Source organism: Microcaecilia unicolor, chromosome 13 (assembly GCF_901765095.1).
Source record: "Microcaecilia unicolor chromosome 13, aMicUni1.1, whole genome shotgun sequence".
In the NCBI taxonomy this organism is placed as follows: Eukaryota; Metazoa; Chordata; class Amphibia; order Gymnophiona; family Siphonopidae; genus Microcaecilia; species Microcaecilia unicolor.
In genome coordinates this window covers 101,502,406-101,521,823 of record NC_044043.1, presented here as the reverse complement: position 1 = coordinate 101,521,823, position 19,418 = coordinate 101,502,406, and the positions used below count along the sequence as shown (strand labels likewise).

The 19,418-nt window shown below is 43.3% G+C and overlaps 1 protein-coding gene across 4 annotated transcripts in view; it reads right to left on the bottom strand.

Moving 5' to 3' along the window:
* Positions 1-11,824: 11,824 nt before the first annotated feature.
* The window catches only part of UBR4 (ubiquitin protein ligase E3 component n-recognin 4), a 314,627-nt gene continuing 307,033 nt past the window's right edge, over positions 11,825-19,418 (bottom strand). For all 4 annotated transcript variants that reach the window (XM_030185684.1, XM_030185685.1, XM_030185686.1 and 1 more), the window contains 2 exons: positions 15,182-15,344; positions 11,825-12,584 (listed from right to left, as the gene is read on the bottom strand). In XM_030185684.1, coding sequence (XP_030041544.1) covers positions 12,520-12,584; positions 15,182-15,344 — 228 coding nt within the window. In that variant the 3' untranslated portion in view covers positions 11,825-12,519. The remainder of the gene's footprint in view (positions 12,585-15,181; positions 15,345-19,418) is intronic.

Sequence of the window (19,418 nt, the reverse complement as noted above, 5' to 3'; positions counted from 1 at the left end):
CAAGCTAAGATGTGTCAGGCTGGATCAGACACAGGTCGGTCAGCTCAGCTTCCTGACTCTGACAGTGGCCATTCTGGGTCATAAGAACAAGACGGGTCTCAAAGAGCAGATCTATAGTTCCTCATGCCCAGGGACACATGGTGGCTGTCCCACATCTACTACTACTTATCATTTCTGTAGCACTACTAGACTTAACAACTCGCTTGATCATCTTGACCAGACTTCATCCGATAGAATACTGGACTCCTGTCTGGTACAGGAGAGCTCAGTCATACAGTATCATTAGTACTAATCAGCTGCAGAATCAGAAATGCATATATGCTAAATTCAGCGCACAGCACAAAAGTCTAATCATTATCCCTATTGGTCAGTCAGTTCAACGGTTCCAGGCAAGAAGGTGTCTAAAACCTCAGCTCCCTTTGACAGAGCATCTCTACCTCTTGCTGCCTGGGTTATGCACCAGTGACAAACACAATGGGATACCAAGGAATGTAGACAGACAGAATTCATTCCAAAGCTGTCTTTGAGGCTAGCTGGCTGTGAACATGAGAGTTTCCTGGCTCTGCCTTACTCACCTCCAATACAGGCTACAGATGACCAAATATGTTCCAGATGGGTTTGCTTGCAGTACTTGGCTGCAGGGCAGCTAGATCAGGTTACAGCAAAAATGCTTATTCCAGTGCCCTGGCAATGAAACCAGAGTCTGGCATGGATCTGTCACCTCTGAAATCAAGTCCATAACCTGATTAACTATTGCTGTTCACTGTGAGCAATTCATACAGGACTCTCTTCAGCTGTGCCAAATGAGGAGGACAAGGTTGCCCCCTTTGTGGAGGCACCAAATTTTCATCAGCTGCAGTACTGATGTGCTACTGCTGTGTCTTAAAGGCAATGATGACCAGGGGGAATAAGACAGCTGCCTTGTTAGACCATTCCCGCTTCTTTCGGTCCAGAGCCCAGAGGTCAACTAGTACAGATACATAAGGGGCAGAAAATATAACTAACATAAGTGGTTTTCAGAGAGTAGAAAGCTCTCGCCCTCCAGTGGGGCATGATTGTTCAAAATATTTGTCCTATTTTGCCTTGAAAAACAAAGAAACTAGAGATGACAAAATGATTTTTATTATAGCAGACTTTGCCTGCTTTGGAAGTGATGGACTAAAGTACAGGAATTTATAAAGTGGTGGGGTTGGGGGGGGGGGGTGGATTTCAAAGTGCCTGGGTAGTTTGCAGAACCAGGGTTACTTTGGAAAGTTACCAAGCAAGGCCACAGATACAAAGCCTTTGGAGTTTTCCTTTAAAATTTAGGCCTGATAAACACCATGGGGCAAAATACAGGAATGAATTTCAAAACTGTGCATATTGTCTCTCTTCCCCACACTTGGCATTAGCCACACCTAACCCCCCCCCCCCCCCCCCCCCCCACACACACACACACTGTGGGACAGGACAGTGATTTTCACTTCTTTACTACTCATCCAAATCCCTTTGTTGACCACCAGTTCCCTTATGGAGAGCAATTTTCAGTTACCAGGCAGAATCAAGGGCTGAAAACTGCCTTCCCTCCTTCTCATAAGAACATAGGTGTTGTCATACTGGGACAGACCAAAGGTCCATCATACAAAGTATCCTGTTTCCAACAGTGGCCAATCCAGGTTACAAGTAGCTGGTAAAGATCCAAACCCAGTACAATACATTTTATGCTGCTTATCCTAGAAATAAACAGCAGATTTTCCCAAATCCATCTTAATAATGGCTTATGGACTTTTCTTTTAGGAAATTATCCAAACCTTTTTTAAAACCCTGCAACAAATTCCAGAGTTTAAGTACAGATTGAGTGAAGAACTATTTTCTCTGATTAATTTTAAATTTACTACTTTGTAGCTTCATTTTGTGCCCCCTAGTCCTAGTATTTTTGGAAAGAGTAAACAAGCGATTCATATCTAGCTGTTCCACTCCACTCAGTGTTTTAATAGACCTCTATCATCATATCTCCCCTCAGCTGTCTCTTCTCCAAGCTGAACAGCCCTGAGCAAAAGCATGTGTATCATAAAAGACTGAGGTACTTTGGTTCCTTTACCTATACACCTAAGCCCTACACCTAGCCCCCAGATTTTCAAAGGGAAACACCACAGGGAGGTCTGCTTTGAAATTTTGCTTGCATGCTCATGGGTTTGCAAGCTCCTCAAATTACTACTATTTATAATTGTCACAAGGACAAGAACGTGCTGTAGAATTTTAGTATGTAAATGTTTCACGTTTGCTGTACAAGCACAAAGTTTGAAGCCCACGTGGTAAATGTAGCTTGAATTGCTGTGCTTGTGTGATCTGAAGCCAAAGCTCATTAAACAGAAGCACATGCACCATTATGTAAATTGTGAACCGAGTATTAAGAAAACAAAGTTCAGCAGAAGGAATGATTATGTTGATCTGAAGGTGGAATTTTCATCTCTCATGTCATGAAAAACTAAACAGTTTGCAAACAGTGGCTCCTATTCCATGTTTTCATTTAAATTCTTCTGCAAAAATTAAACTGTGTACCCTAATATGACACTTAGGGCCCTGCTTCCTAAGGGCGTATTTACTGCTCTTCCAGCACTGGCTCAGGGAACAGATTAAAGAACCATCTTTTCTAAAGTCCGCCTTAAACAGTGTCAAAAATTGTGAACAGGGTGCTAATGAAGAAAATACAAAACCTCAGGGAGTTCAAAGCACAGCACCAAGGTTAAAGATAACTTTGATAATGTCTTGCCACAGCTCTGAATATACCGAATCACCGAGTATGATTTCCATAAACTTCCCCATGTTTTCATGCTCTTCTCATTACAACATATATGACCTTCATTATTAGCCCCTTATAGAAAAAAAAGCAGTGAAACTATACTGGGCAAGTATAGGCCTGCATGAACTAAGGTCAAAGAGAGAGATTGAAGAAAGCATTTTTTACATGTTGAAAATAGCTCTTATAAACATGCACAACTGAATACACGCACCAACAAGATTCTGCATTCTTAACCATGCAGTGTGCATAGGTTCTGCAAGGCTGGAGTTTGGTCAAAGTTGTGGCATACATGCATATGTTATCAAATCGTTATCATATTCTGCCTTGTACCTTTGCACACATTTATGCTTTCCTTCAGAACAGGTCTCAGGGGTAAATTTCTTAGGGATAGTTCTGAGACCCTAATTTGTAAAGGCATATAGGTACTTATGTTACCTTTATATCAGTAATGCAAGAACACAATATCAAACAATTTCAAAAACAATTTTTTGGAAAAACATGAGGCAGCCAGGATCTATGAGAAAATAGTGTTGATGTGCGTATTACTCTGTTCAGAATACCTTTAAGATCCAGCACATTGTTCAGAAGCTTTTGAACATTCTTCAAATATATTGTATAATTCCCTTCTTCAGCCTTTTGATCTACTACATCAAAATAGCTTTTACTGATGGATAAGTTAAGTATTAAATAATGCTTTTATTGATCTCTCTCAGGCTCATCCAAATTTCTTGAGGGCTGCAAACATGCCAGATTTCAAGCTATTCCTAATGAATATGCAAGAGATAGATTTACATACCCACTACGTCCCTTATGTATAGTGGACTTGGGATATCCTGATAATCTGGCCTGTGTGTGGTCCTCAGTGACCAACTTGGATAAACCTGTCTTATCCAATCACACATGAAGGAAAATGCTGTTTGTCTAGCAGGTCGTCTTCCCGTTAAGATCTGGTGAATGCTCCACCAATCTTTATGCAAATATCTGTCCATGCTCTCATTTATTTTGGGAAGACTTTCTACATGTTTCATATTTGTATAAATGAACACAAAAGCAGCAGCTAGAGCACAGACCTCGATGCAAGGCCCCATGAGCCACTGGTGGCTCACCCAGTCTCATCTCTGTTATTTCCAAAAACCAGAAGGAAAGCTTTGTCAACTTATAGTAATAGGACAAAGAACTACTTTTTTTTTTTTCTTGTTGCAACAGACTCTCCTCTCTTTTCTCAGGTTAGCGCAGGATGTCTCTGTGACGTCCAGCAACACAGGCGCAGTGGACTCAATTTTGCACTTCATGGACCTTGGGTTGAGCCCAGAAATTGTTTGCTCCTGCAGCTGCTACAGCTCAGGGTCATCAGAATCTGTTTTTCATTGGAGGGGCCAAATAAATCAATCTTCTGCCCTGCCCCCAAGCCAGGGCTGCCAAGGGGGGGGGGGGGGGGGGGGGGGAGAATTCCAGCACTGGCAAGCTTCTCTTTCTGCCTGTCTGCTTCTGTGTTTGTCTCTCTCCTGTGTGCCAGGACCCGGATGATTGCATAATGTGACCCGGGTTAGCGCATTAATGCAATCATCTGGGTTCCGACACACATGAGCAGGAAACGACAAACCGAGGGAGGCGCAGGTCCAACACAGGAAGACAAGAGGCGGGTGGTGACAGCCCGGTTGGGTCTCTTGGTGGCCCTGCCCAAACTCTAATTGCTGATCCTCCATTCAGGGCCGCAGAGAGGGGGGGACGGGTCAAAATTCCCCGGGCCCCAAGGGGGGGCCTGGCGCTGGGGTCAGGCCACCAGCGCTGCATTCCCCGGTCTCACGTGCCTGCCTCCTCGGCTGTGGGCCCCCTGCATTCAAAGCAAAGAGAAGGTAAGTAGACCATCCTGCCAGTTAGTGAGGTGGATTTCTGGGTAGACTAGGGAGTTTTGGCAGGCATTGACCAGGTAAGGAGCTTCTTCCCCTTGGGTAGAAGGTGTTTAAAAGCAGAGCCACATTCATTAAGTTTTTCAGGATACCCTCACACTACATACACACAAGATCAAATTCACCTACCTGTGGTGTTACTAGGACAGTTTGGGAAGCCCTGAAATAAGTAATGCAAATGAAAAACCATTATTTCATATCTTTTTACCTATAGTTTAGAACAGTATTTCCCAAGTCCAGTCCTGGAGTACCCCCCTTGTCAGTCAGGTTTTCAGGATATCTATAATGAATATGCATGAACTTGATTTGCATACACTGCCTCCATTATATACAAATCTCTTCTGTGCATATCCATTGTGGATACCCTGAAAACCTGACTGGTAAGGGGTACTCCAGGACCAAACTTGGGAAACACTAGATTAGAAGTTGCCTGTAAGACTAACATGAAAGAGCAAAAGAACCTGTTCCTCCAACAGAGCCACGTGAAAACATCTCAAAGACGAGATACTGTACTGATGTTGAAAATATTCCCCCTCCCCCCCCCCAAGCTTTGTTAAATCAAATGAAACAGACAGGTGTGTTTTTCAGTAGCACGCCCTGTTCCCATCATACCTGATGAACATTATACAGTAAAACATGCCAGGTAAATAAGAAAAAAAAAAAAGCACAGGAATGCAGAGCTTATAAACATGCCACCTGAAACACTCACAAAATCTGGAATTATAATAGGTAATGTAGTAACTGAAGGCAGGTAAAGATCAAAGTGGCTCAGCAGCTATTTATCCACTGTGGGTAGAGGGACAGATTCATTTCCATATGTAACTCAATACCTAGATCTCTGGGAGACCTAGGACTGTCTTCAGGTATCCTTAGAGGCTTTGTATCCCCAAATCTTTAACTACCGTTATGAGATCTACCCCCAAAAGGAAGTCTGCAGAGGTGTGTTTTGGAAGTCATGTTCACCATTCAGTTTCGGAATCATAAAAGATGTCTTGCAGAGACCTTCACTGCCATATCTGTAACTGATGTTTTAATTAAACCGTGCATGGTGTCAGCTGTGGCCAAGCATGCTTCCACAGTAGCCTCACCTTCCTCAACAGACAAAGCCCGATTGTGCTGGACCCAGCAAAGGCAAACTCTTGAAACATATGAGACTGTAAGTTGGAATGCTTGCTGAAGTAAGCATTTGAGGTATCTATGTTGGGTTTGCAGGCAGCTGTGTGCAGTGCCTATGTCTTTGAGGGCAGAACCTCTTTCCACTGCAATAATAGTCTTCTATTCAACCACTGTTACCAGAGCATCGACCTTAGGCACTTTAACTTTTCTTTCTCCTCTGGAACCAAGGGATAGAGCTCCCCTGTCGCTCTTCTCACTAAGATCTGCCTCAGGAATATCCCACTCCATTGAGAAGGGGGCCTGAATAGCTTGGTAAACTGGAAAGGCCTTGGAGGGTTTCCTAATCCATTTCAGTGAGGCAATACCTGAATCAATGAATCTGTAATACTTACTTCTAGTGACTTCCTAATGATAGCAGAACAGCCACACTACATAAGAACAGTCATACTGGTTCAGGCCAATAATTTCCTGCTTCCAGCAGTGGCCAATCCAGGTCACAAGTACCTGGCAGAGACCCAATTAGTAGCAATATTCCATGCTACCAATCCCGGGGCAAGCAGTGGCTTCCCCCATGTCACTTTCGATAACAGACTATGGACTTTTCCTCCAGGAACTTGTCCAAACTTTTTTTTAAACCCAGATACTTTAAATGCGGTTACTATATCCTCCAGCAGTGAGTTCCAGAGCTTAACTATTCTTTGAGTGAAAAAATATTTTTTCCTATTTGTTTTAAAAGTATCTCAGTGTAATTTCATTGCATGTCCCCTGATCTTTGTAGTTTTTCAAAGTGAAAAATTGATTCACTTCTATCCGTTCTACACTACTCAGGATTTTATAGACCTCAATCATATCCCTCCATAATCCTCAGCAGTCTCTTTTCCAAGCTGAAGAGTCCTAACCTATTTAGCCTTTCCGAGGAGTTTCATCCCTTTTTATCATTTTGGTCGCTCTTCTTTGAACCATTTCTAATTCTGCTATATGGCGACCAGAACTGAACGCAGTACTCAAGGTGAGGTCGCACCATGGACCAATACAGAGGCATTATAATATTCTTGGTTTTATTTTGCATCCTTTTTCTAATAACTCCTAGCATCTTGTTTGCTTTTCTGGCTGCTGCCACACACTGGGCAGATTTCAGCATATTGTCTGCAACACCACCTAGATCTTTTTCTTGACTGCTGACTCCTAAATTCGGATTAGTCTTCCAAATGTGCATCACTTCGCATTTGTTCACATTAAATTTATCCGTCAGTTGGATCATTACCTTCTGCCACTCGGAAGAGCTCCCCTTCTTCCAGTGGCTCTACCAGCTGACCCAGAATGATCCAAAGCAAGCTATGGAGAGAGTTGATTAGGATTCCCAATCTTCCTGAAGTTGCAAGCAGGGTCTCTTAGCTGAGCTAACATCTGCAGGAATACTAGAAGCCAAAGACCTTTCAGCATGGTCCTGGGACTCTGGAAGCTTCTTTTAAATTCTGGAGAAAAAGATTCCCTTGCTCTCAGGGGAATCTGAGAATCTCCTAGTAGAGCTGAGGAATCTAAAAGGATCTCAAGCCCTCTGCACAGGATGCTTTGAACCTTGGGGGCCTGGCTGAAAGAGAAAATTAATGTGGAAATAAAATGACCACTGTTTCCATAATGAGGGAAGTGCAGCTCTGAACAGATGCTCCCTCACTGACCCCCTTCCAGGGCCAACAGCAATTCTGCTTGTGCCTGCTTCACTGCCAAGGGATTGCTGCTGTGATCTGCAGCTGTCAAGGTCCTGTTGCAATACTCCCCGCAACGCCCTACAGCGCTGTGATGGCTAAAATTGCTATTATTGGGAAATGAATCATATCACGACTATGGCAGAAGCTCAATCAGAGCCGCTCCCTGCCTCAAACACTGGCTGCACTGCTCCACCTCCACGAAGTTCAAGTGGCTGACAAACACCTTATCCTGTCTCCACAGGCAAGTCTGGTCTTGCTGTTTCCACTTCAAAAGAAGGCTCATGGAAAAAAATAAAACCTTTTATTATTTATAAGCTAAGTAACCAGTGCTGATAATATTGACAGAACTGCAGGACTTGCAGGGTAAAGAGGAGGCACTGTGGGTTAATCTGGAAAGAGAAACTCCATTTTCATCCTCCTCAACTTATCTGCCGCTTTTGACACTGTCAATCATAATTTACTTCTTGTTACACTATCCTCATTTGGATTCCAGGGCTCTGTCCTCTCCTGGTTCTCCTCTTATCTCTCCCACCGTACCTTCAGAGTACATTCTTATGGATCTTCCTCCACCCCCATCCCGCTCTCTGTTGGAGTTCCTCAGGGATCTGTCCTTGGACCCCTTATTTTTTCAATCTACACCTCTTCCCAGGGCTCGCTGATCTCATCTCATGGTTTCCAATACCATCTTTATGCTGACGACACTGAGCTTTACCTTTCCACATCAGACATCACTGTGGAAACCCAGGCCAAAGTATCAGCCTGCTTATCAGACATTGCTGCCGGGATGTCCAACTGCCACCTGAAACTGAACATGGCCAAGACCGAGCTCATTGTCTTTCCACCCAAACCCACTTCTCCTCTCCCTCCACTCTCTATTTCAGTCGACAACACCCTCATCCTCCCCGTCTCATCTGCCCGCAACCTCAGAGTCATCTTCGACTCCTCCCTCTCCTTCTCTGCCCATATCCAGCAGACAGCCAAGATCTGTCGCTTCTTTCTGTATAACATCAGCAAAATTCGCCCCTTCCTGTCCGAGCACACCACCCAAACTCTCGTCCACTCTCTCATTACCTCTCGCCTTGACTACTGCAACCTACTCCTCACTGGCCTCCCACTTAACCATCTATCCCCCCTTCAATCCGTTCAGAACTCTGCTGCACGTCTTATCTTCCGCCTAGACCGATATGCTCATATCACCCCTCTCCTCAAGTCACTTCACTGGCTTCCGATCAGGTACCGCATACAGTTCAAGCTTCTCCTACTAACCTACAAATGCACTCAATCTGCAGCCCGTCATTACCTCTCTACCCTCATCTCCCCTTACGCTCCTACCCGTAACCTCCGCTCACAGGACAAATCCCTCCTCTCAGTACCCTTCTCCACCACCGCCAATTCCAGGCTCCGCCCTTTCTGCCTCGCCTCAACCTATGCTTGGAATAAACTCTCTGAGCCCATACGCCAAGCCCCCTCCCTGCCCAACTTCAAATCCTTGCTCAAAGCCCACCTCTTCAATGTCGCTTTCGGCACCTAACCACTGTACCTCTATCCAGGAAATCTAGACTGCCCCCAATTTGATTGACTGCACTTTGTTGTCCTTTAGATTGTAAGCTCCTTTGAGCAGGGACTGTCCTTCTTTGTTAGATTGTACAGCGCTGCGTAAGCCTGGTAGCACTTTAGAAATGTTAAATAGTAGTAGTAGTAGTAGTAGAAATGGAAAACCTATTTACATTGGTGTGATATACAGACCTTCTTCACAGGTCGACATGGACAGATTTAATTGAAAACATTCACCATATAGCTATGAAAGGGGAAGTATTACTGAGTGATTTCAGTATGTCAGATGTTGCTTGGGACATCCCTGATGCAGGGTCTTCTAGAAGTAGGGAGATCCTGAATTCTTTACAGGGAAAACTGTTCCAGCGGTTGGTAATATAAGCTTTGTGTGAAAGGGCCAATATTGGATCTAGTGCTTACAAATGTAGACAATATTCTGATGTTATGGTGGGTGATCATATTTCATCTACTAGTGATCACCAGATGGTGTGGTTCAATATTAAGACACATATGGAGAGGGTTTAAAAGTTAAGGTTCTAGACTTCAAAAGAACTATCTTTGTCAAAATAGGGGAATATCTCAAGGAGTTCTCAATGGGAACATCTGGGGGGGGGGGGGGGGGGGAGCAGAAAAGCAGTGGGCAAAACTGAAAGGACCTAAATTTTAAGGACAACAAACCTTCTTGTTAGGAAAGTAAATAAAAGAGGTAAAGGCGGCTACTTTGGTTCACAAAAGTAGTAGCTGAAAAGGTAAAGAAACAGAGGTTAACCTTTATAAACTACAAGAGATCACAGAAAGAGGAAGAAAAGCAATAGGGATCTGGAAAAGCTAAGTCGGAAAGCAAAGATGCAAATGGAAAGGAATATGTAGAAGCTGGTAACAATAAAGTGGAATTAGTTAAAAAATATTTCTTCTCCTGTATTCCCAGACAAAGAGCTGGAAATAGGACCACAAAAAGCAAATACAAATGCGAATGAAAGTGTGGTAGACCTTGAAGAATTTTCAGAAGACACCATTCTTGAGGGACTAGTTAAACTAAAAGGTAGCAAAGCGATGGGACCAGACAGGATATTGAAGGAACTTAGGGAAGTTCTGATGGCTGTATGATCTTAATCTGCCATCATTTTCTCTTTTTACAGTTTGATGACACTGGAAGGCAGAGGTCTTGCCAGGAGTTGTGTTGTCATGCTGGGATCTTGTTTCAGTGTTACCACCAGAGTCTTCTTTGACAAAGGTTGGAGAGCAAAAGGTTTCTGCCATGAGAAACCTGCTACCATAAATTTAGAAACTGTCTGGCTGGTGAATGAGAATATTCATAGATACTCTTTGAAAAGAATTTAAAATCATTGGCAGCACAAATAAATTGTCTCTCACACAAATACTTCATGAGGAGATCACAGCTGCCTTTTCAGAGAAACCTGAACTTGCAGAATAAAGATTACAATTCTTTGAGCAGAACCAGGGTCAGTTGGTAAGGATAATCTATGTCTCCATTGGAAATGGAAAATTGTGGATAACATTTTGAGGAACAAGAATATTAGATTTATTAACTTCCTGCTGCCCGTCTCGTCTTCCGCCAGGGTCGCTTTACTCATACTACCCCTTCTCCTCAAGTCGCTTCACTGGCTTCCTATCCGTTTTCGCATCCTGTTCAAACTTCTTCTACTAACCTATAAATGTACTCAACTCTGCTGCTCCCCAGTATCTCTCCATACTCGTCCTTCCCTATACCCCTTCCCGTGCACTCCGCTCCATGGATAAATCCTTCTTATCTGTTCCCTTCTCCACTACTGCCAACTCTAGACTTCGCGCCTTCTGTCTCGCTGCACCCTATGCCTGGAATAAACTTCCTGAGCCCCTACGTCTTGCCCCATCCTTGGCCACCTTTAAATCTAGACTGAAAGCCCACCTCTTTAACATTGCTTTTGACTCGTAACCACTTGTAACCACTTGCCTCCACCTACCCTCCTCTCCTCCTTCCTGTACACATTAATTGATTTGATTACTTTATTTTTTGTCTGTTAGATTGTAAGCTCTTTGAGCAGGGACTGTCTTTCTTCTGTTTGTGCAGCGCTGCGTACACCTTGTAGTGCTATAAAAATGCTAAATAGTAGTAGTAGTGTGGTCTGCTTCTGTTTCCCACTGTGTAATGTAGACTGAATGTATGACTGATATTTAAAAAAAAAAAATTCAAGTTCACTATCATTGACATCTAGAGTATATTACATGCCATTTTTGCAGAAAGCACCTCATAGTTTGGATTTATCAGTGCAGAGATTTCTCATGACTATGTTGCTTGTGTTACATTGCCAGTTACTTTTTTTTCTCCTTATCTGAAAGGGACTGGTTAGGCTTTATTTTACAATCTTAAGCCGATGGTCTTCCCAGATGTGATTAGGGCCACTGATAAAAGAAGGAAGCAGTTCCTTCTTTTGACGACCAAGGTATTCACATTAGGGGACATAATTTCTGCTAAATTTTCCCTGTAAATGTATAATTGTGTATAAGGACATTCACAATTGTCTTTCTCCTTGGATGATAAACGAATAGTTTCTGCTGGTTTATCTGAGTTATAACCTCCTTTAGAAGGAATCACACCTGTTACTCTCTGTGTTCTGATTTTATTATGTAATATTTATTTTATTATTCTCCTCTTGCTCAGTCTCTGCCCCTTATTATAGATGGCGATTTATACATTGTTAAACTTTGGATAGATGGTAGTATTCTAAATTAAAATTTATACAGGCTAGTACCAAGTATTGAATGCTTTATTAAATTTCAGCTTAACTAGACAACAGCTGATTACACCTCAGCAGCAAAGTGATAAAAGCAGACACAATTGTGAGGAATCAATCCTGTATTCAAAAACACAGTCCTATTCCATTGTGCAAAACATTCGGGGGACAATCACATTAGCTCACCTTACACTGAAGACTCCATTCATTTTTTTCAGCATTGTTAAGAAAGGAGATACCAGATTCCCTTTATTTAAGCATTAACACATCAAGAAAATAAGAGGTTTTATTAATTAGTATTTTGGATTTTCTTTACATTCTCCACACACTTCCATTACAGGCCAAATGCAGCAGCAGATTCATAACCTTAGCTCTGACAGAGCACACATTGTCCACGGATTCTAGACATTTCTAGGAATGCAGTCATGTTCAAATCAGTCCTTTCCAGTGGTTTTGTTATGAATTTTAACAATGTGCACACTAAAAACATTCAGTTACCTGGGACGAGTATTCATTGCTGAGCCGGAACTGGTTCGATTACACAATGCCTGCATATGTTTAAACCACAGCATAAGATAAAACAAGAAACCTAAACTCCCAATCGCTCCAAAAACCTTTAGGGAAAAATAAGTGGCAGGAGGTGGAAGATAAGCATGTAGAGATGAAAGGCAAAGCTCAGTCAGTCTTAAAAGCCCCTTCTTTCTGCTGAATGCTCAGGGAATTGAGTTCAAAAGATCCTTCAAAAAGTTGTCGGGGTCGTTGATTTCTGATAAAAGCTCTGGAAAATTAAAACGAGAGAAAAGAATGAGTCAAGGGCTGCATGAATTCTTTCTTGTCCAAAACATCAGACATATTTACAGACAGAATGAACGGTGCCCTGATATGTGCAAGAAGCAGGAAACTTGTACCATTTTAACGTAAGTGGATATTGTTAAGTAGAAGTAAGCTTTGCCTGTATTTGCAATTATTCTGCTGTGTTTTTTAAATGAGAAAAATGTGGGCTAAACTTCTGTTAAGGAAATATTTGTACTGTTACAGTTAATTTTATAGTCCTGTACTACCAACTTCATTTCACAGTCAGACACAAATGTAATTAATTGACGTACAACAACAACAACAACGGCTCAGACAGGTTGTCTCTGGTTCAAATCCTCTTGAGGCTGCTGATGCCATGTTGAAATTTTATCTGCACAAAAAGCAGATGCAGCATTTCCATGGCAAGATTCAATGTTTAAGTGTGTGGGTAAAACATACCTGTGGGACTCTGCCCTCTAAACTACTACTACTACTTGACATTTCTATAGCGCTACTAGGGTTACGCAGCACTGTACAATTTAATAAAAGAGGGCAGTCTGTGCTCAAAGAAGCTTACAATCTAAAGGACGAAATGACAAGTTGGGCAGTCTAGATTTCTTGAATAGTGGTTAGGTGCCAAAGGCGACACTGAAGAGATGGGCTTTGAGCAAGGATTTGAAGATGGGCAGGGAGGGGGCCTGGCGTATGGGCTCAGGGAGCTTATTCCAAGCATGGGGTGAGGCGAGGCAGAAAGGGCGGAGCCTGGAGTTGGCGGTGGTGGAGAAGGGTACTGAAAGGAGGGATTTGTCTTGAGAGCGGAGGTTACGGGTAGGAACGTACGGGGAGATGAGGGTAGAGAGGTAGGGAGGGGCTGCAGAACGAGTGCATTTGTAGGTTAGGAGGAGAAGCTTGAACTGTATGCGGTACCTGATCGGAAGCCAGTGAAGTGATTTGAGGAGAGGCGTGAGGCGAGTATATTGGTCCAGGCGGAAGATAAGACGTGCAGCAAAGTTCTGAACGGACTGAAGGGGGGATAGGTGGCAAAGTGGGAGGCCAGTGAGAAGTAGGTTGCAGTAGTCAAGGCGAGAGGTAATGAGAGAGTGGATGAGAGTTCGGGTGGTGTGCTCAGAGAGGAAAGGGCGAATTTTGCTAATGTTGTAGAGGAAGAAGCGACAGGTCTTGGCTATCTGCTGGATATGCACAGAGAAGGAGAGGGAGGAGTCGAACATGACTCATAGGTTGCGGGCAGATGAGACGGGGACGATGGGGGTGTTGTCAACTGAGATAGAGAGTGGAGGAAGAGGAGAAGTGGGTTTAGGTGGGAAGATAATAAGCTCGGTCTTGGCCATGTTCAGCTTCAGGTGGCGGTTGGACATCCAGGCAGCAATGTCGGACAAGCAGGCCGATACTTTGGCCTGGGTTTCCGCAGTGATGTCAGGTGTGGAGAGGTAAAGCTGGGTGTCATCAGCATAAAGATGGTATTGGAAATCATGAGATGAGATCAGCGAGCCCAGGGAAGAGGTGTAGATTGGAAAAAGAAGGGGTCCAAGGACAGATCCTTGAGGAAGAGCGGGATAGGGGTGGAGGAAGAGCCATGAGAGTGTACTCTGAAGGTGCGGTGGGAGAGATAAGAGGAGAACCAGGAGAGGACAGAGCCCTGGAACCCAAAAGAGGACAGTGTGGCAAGAAGTAAATTGTGATTAACAGTGTCAAAAGCGGCAGATAGGTCAAGGAGGATGAGGATGGAGTAGTGACCTTTGGATTTGGCAAGGAACAGGTCATAAACAGGGGCAAATGCAATAAAAGACAAAATTTGTGACCTAAAGATTTAAGACTGCAGAGCCACTGGCTCTTTCACTTTTGCTTGAAGACTTTAATGCATTTTTTTTACATGACCTAATCAGATTGACTTCTATTTATATACTTTGGAATGTATACGTGACATTGTAATCCCCTGGACCAGTGGTTCCCAAACCTGGTCCTGGAGGCACCCCAGCCAGTCAGGTTTTCAGTACGTCTACAATTAATACATTCATAAGATATATTTGCATGCAGTAGAGGCAGTGCATGCAAATTTCTCTCATGAATATTCATTGTGGGTATGCTGAAAACCTGACTGGCTGGGTTGCCTCCAGGACCAGGTTTGGGAACCACTGTCCTGGACTATTTCTGTTTGATAAAAGAGATCCTACATCCGATCTGCTTTGGGCCCTCATGGGAAACTATAGGTAAAATTAGAAGTGAATTAAGTCAGTTTTCAGAGACAGCTAAAATTACCCAGTCATTTTTAGCCAAATTTTCATGTAGGAATTTAACCAGTTCGAGTGCCCATCTAAACTCAACTGTTACCTATGTCTTACACCCACCTTGGAAACCCCTAAAGCTGTCTGTTCTTCTGTGGCTAAATTTAGCAAACAAATGGGAAAAACTTCAAAAAGAAGAATTTAACTGCTGAAATTTGCCAGTTAAAAACTGATCCCTATGTGTGTAATGACACAACTGCTTTCCTTGCCCACATCATCAGCTGAAGTCAGCAAAACTAGAAGTTAGAGAAGTTATTAAGTGCAATTCAGTACTGACCAGCCACATCCAGAAACTCGGAGAACGTTTCAACAGGCATGTATTCGTCCTGGAAAGTTTTCAGGGCCTTGTCTGCAGCTTCATAGATTGGCATATCGTTATGTCGGATGAAGTCGGCCAGAGAGTACGACCAGCCTCCCTCTGTGTTACTACTCGGCACCTTCTAAAAAGAAACAAAGAGTAACAGAAAACAGTATTAATATTTTAACCTGAACATGATAGCACCAATATGTTAAATAAAAACAAAAATCATTGATAACCCCATTATTTGATTACTGTAACGTGGCCCAGAATGTTGCGGTTCGACTCACTGCAGGGATCTCTACACCTAACACACTTCCCTGGTGTTGCAATTATACACTGGTTGCCTATTAGGTATAGAGTCCAGTTCAAAATACTTAGTATGATTTTTAGTGCTATCAATGTTGAGGTCCCGATTCCTCTTGCAACTGCGTATGTTCCATCTCAATCACTGAGTTGCCCTTGAGGATATTAGATCAAACATCTATATTGAAGGTGCCGCTTGATGAAAAACTACCTTTTCGTAAATGCAGGCTTTTAACTAATTGGATAGACAACTGGAGTAGGGTAGAACTAACTTTGTTGGCTATTTGTTGTATAGGTTTTTCTATAGTATATATTTTTTGTATTCCTTTATCATCTGCTCCAGACCATTCCCGACGAGTGGGTAATATGCACTCCTACCAGCAGAGGGAGACTGAGAATTATTGAGTAGTGACACCTGTATAAGGCGCTGTGCAACCCTGCTCTTCTTTGGTTGGGTGTGCCATTTTTGGCCCCATTTAGTAAGACAAGTTGGAATAGTATTTAAGGGATTGCTTCAGAAAAAAAAAAAAGTCTCTGTCTGGCCTCGGGCTTGGGCCTCTGTGCTTTTGGGGGTGTATACTCTGGTCTCTGGGTCCCTCTCCCCCTCCTGCTCTCCTTTGGTGAGTGGTGTGCCTCAGCCTTCTCCCCTGTTTACCTGGGAGAAGTTCTTTGAGGCGGGCCCGTAGCTGGAACAAAGCACCGCTGGTATTAAAAAAAAAAAAGACGACACTTGGGGGCGTTTGCAGCATGCTATCAGGTGGGGGAGCATGTTTTGCAGTGGGAATCTTTGGGATCTTGCCAGGTATTTGTGACCTGGATTGGCCACTGCTGGAAACAGGATGCTGGCCTTGATGGACCTTCGGTCTGTCCCAGTGTGGCAATACTTATGTACTTATGTTTATTCATGCTTTCAAAGAAAAATTGGTGAGGCAAGACTTCCCTTGGCTGCCCATGTTTGTCTATGTGTTCTGTAATTTTATTCTTTATAATAGTTTCCACTATTTTGCCCAGCACCGATGTCAGGCTTACCGGTCTGTAATTTCCCAGATCAACAACAACCATTTCTAAAGCGCTACTAGGGTTACGCAGCGCTGTACAATTCAAACATAGAAGGACAGTCCCTGCTCAAAGAGCTTACAATCTAAAAGCAACCTGGAACCCTTTTTAAAAATCATCATTACACTGGTCCCTTTCCAATCTTCTGGTACTATGGACGATTTTAACATCAGGTTACAGATCATTACCAGATCAGAAATTTCTTGTTTGAGATTTTTGACGACTACCCTAGGTTGCATGCCATCTGGTCCAGGTGATTTACTATTCCTTAATTTTCTGATTTGGCTCAGTACATCTTGCAGCTTCAAGTGTACAGCGCTGCGTATGTCTAGTAGCGCTTTAGAAATGATAAGTAGTAGTAGTTCAGCAAGATTTTTTAGTTCCTCCGTACTGTCACCCATAAAAACATTTCTGGTACAGGTATATCTCTTATATCTTCTTCCATAAAGACCAAAGCATTTGGTCTCTCTGCTATGGCCTTGTTCTCCCCAAGTGTCTCTTTTGCTCCTTCATGATCTAATGGACCCACGGATTCTTTCACAAGCTTTCTGCTTCTGACATACCTGAAAGTTGTTACTTTGAGGATCTGCCTCTGTGGCAAGTTTCTCTTCATATTCTCGTTTAGCCTTCTTTATCACTACTACTACTACTACTATTTAGCATTTCTATAGCGCTACAAGGCATACGCAGCGCTGTACAAACATAGAAGAAAGACAGTCCCTGCTCAAAGAGCTTACAATCTAATAGACAAAAAATAAATAAAGTAAGCAAATCAAATCAATTAATGTGAACGGGAAGGAAGAGAGGAGGGGGTAGGTGGAGGCGAGTGGTTACAAGTGGTTACGAGTCAAAAGCAATGTCAAAGAGGTGGGTTTTCAGTCTAGATTTAAAGGTGGCCAAGGATGGGGCAAGACGTAGGGGCTCAGGAAGTTTATTCCAGGCGTAGGGTGCAGCGAGACAGAAGGCGCGAAGTCTGGAGTTGGCAGTAGTGGAGAAGGGAACAGATAAGAAGGATTTATCCATGGAGCGGAGTGCACGGGAAGGGGTGTAGGGAAGGACGAGTGTGGAGAGATACTGGGGAGCAGCAGAGTGAGTACATTTATAGGTTAGTAGAAGAAGTTTGAACAGGATGCGAAAACGGATAGGGAGCCAGTGAAGGGTCTTGAGGAGAGGGGTAGTATGAGTAAAGCGACCCTGGCGGAAGATGAGACGGGCAGCAGAGTTTTGAACTGACTGGAGAGGGGAGAGGTGACTAAGTGGGAGGCCAGCAAGAAGCAGATTGCAGTAGTCTAAACGAGAGGTGACAAGGGTGTGGATGAGGGTTTTGGTAGAGTGCTCGGAAAGAAAGGGGCGGATTTTACGGATGTTGTAAAGAAAGAAACGACAGGTCTTGGCGGTCTGCTGGATATGAGCAGAGAAGGAGAGAGAAGAGTCAAAGATGACCCCAAGGTTTCGAGCTGAGGAGACAGGGAGAATGAGAGAGCCATCAACAGAAATAGAAAATGGGGGGAGCGGGGAGGTGGGTTTGGGGGGGAAAATGAGAAGCTCGGTTTTGGTCATATTTAATTTCAGGTGGCGTTGAGACATCCAGGCAGCAATGTCAGACAAGCACGCTGAAACTTTGGTTTGGATGCAAGGTGAGATATCAGGGGTAGAAAGGTAGATTTGGGAGTCATCAGCATAGAGGTGGTAGGAAAAGCCTAGTGCTTATGTTGCTTCTTATTTTCTTCATTCGGGTCCTTTTTTCATTCTTTGAAGGACGTTCTTTTGGCTCTAATAGCCTCTTTCAGTTCACCTTTTAACCAAGCTGGCTGTTGTTTGCTCTTCTTTCCACCTTTGTAAATACATGGAATATATTTGATCTGGACTTAAACAATGTCCAACCCTGGAGGATCTGGATTTCAGCTTTCTACCTAAGAATCTAAATTTGGCTTTCAGGAGTTTCCTCTGGCAGAAAGTTCCACCGTCTGAGACCCCACAAATCTGCAAATAACTTCCATGGGAACCATTTTCCAGGTCCTCAATTTTCTCTAATAAAGCCTTCATTTTCTGTTCTAACTTCTCAGTACGAAATTCCTACTGTCTATAGCATCATCTTGCTCTTCAATCCTCTACTGTGCCTCTCCTCCACAGGCCTAAGTCACTCAGATCTGAGCACAGCTCTTGTAGTAAGCCCTTAAGTTCCTGTGTAGTAGATACCAGTTCCTGTTTTCATTTCCTTTGACAAACATCTCACACAAATAAGTTTTTGTAAGGGGCTCACCACTGGAACTTTGGATCTGCTTTCAACCCTACACATTCTCCAACTCCACACTGTCAGCGACTGCCACCATGTTAACGCCAGATGAGCCCACCACTCTATCTCAGACTTAAGCTGAAAACAGGCCACCTCTCAGGATCTTCAAGATTAAATAGCCATTCACCATTCATATAACCTGTTATTTAGCACAGGCCCTATTACTGTCAATGGGATGTAGCTACTAACAACATGTGTTATTGAACTCTTACATGTTGCTCCAAGTCTTGTACCTGAGGCAGTAGAAAATGAAGTGATTTGTCCAAGGTCTCAACGAATGTTAGTAGGAAAAGCAGATTTGAACCTTGGATTGTTGGTTTTCAGCCTCTTGACTACTGAGCTACCCCAGGAAAACAAGGTGCTTACTTACATTTACATCCATTACTTGGGGAGTACAATTTCTGGATTAAAATTATGTTTGCAGGTAATTAACTCCTCCTCAACCCTGCTTGTGGGAACATTTCCTCAAGCAGTGGGTATAAATTTATCTGTATAGTAGGTGGGTGGGCAGATTTCTAACAGTTCCTTTCTGCACACCAAGCACTGCGTTACCCGCAG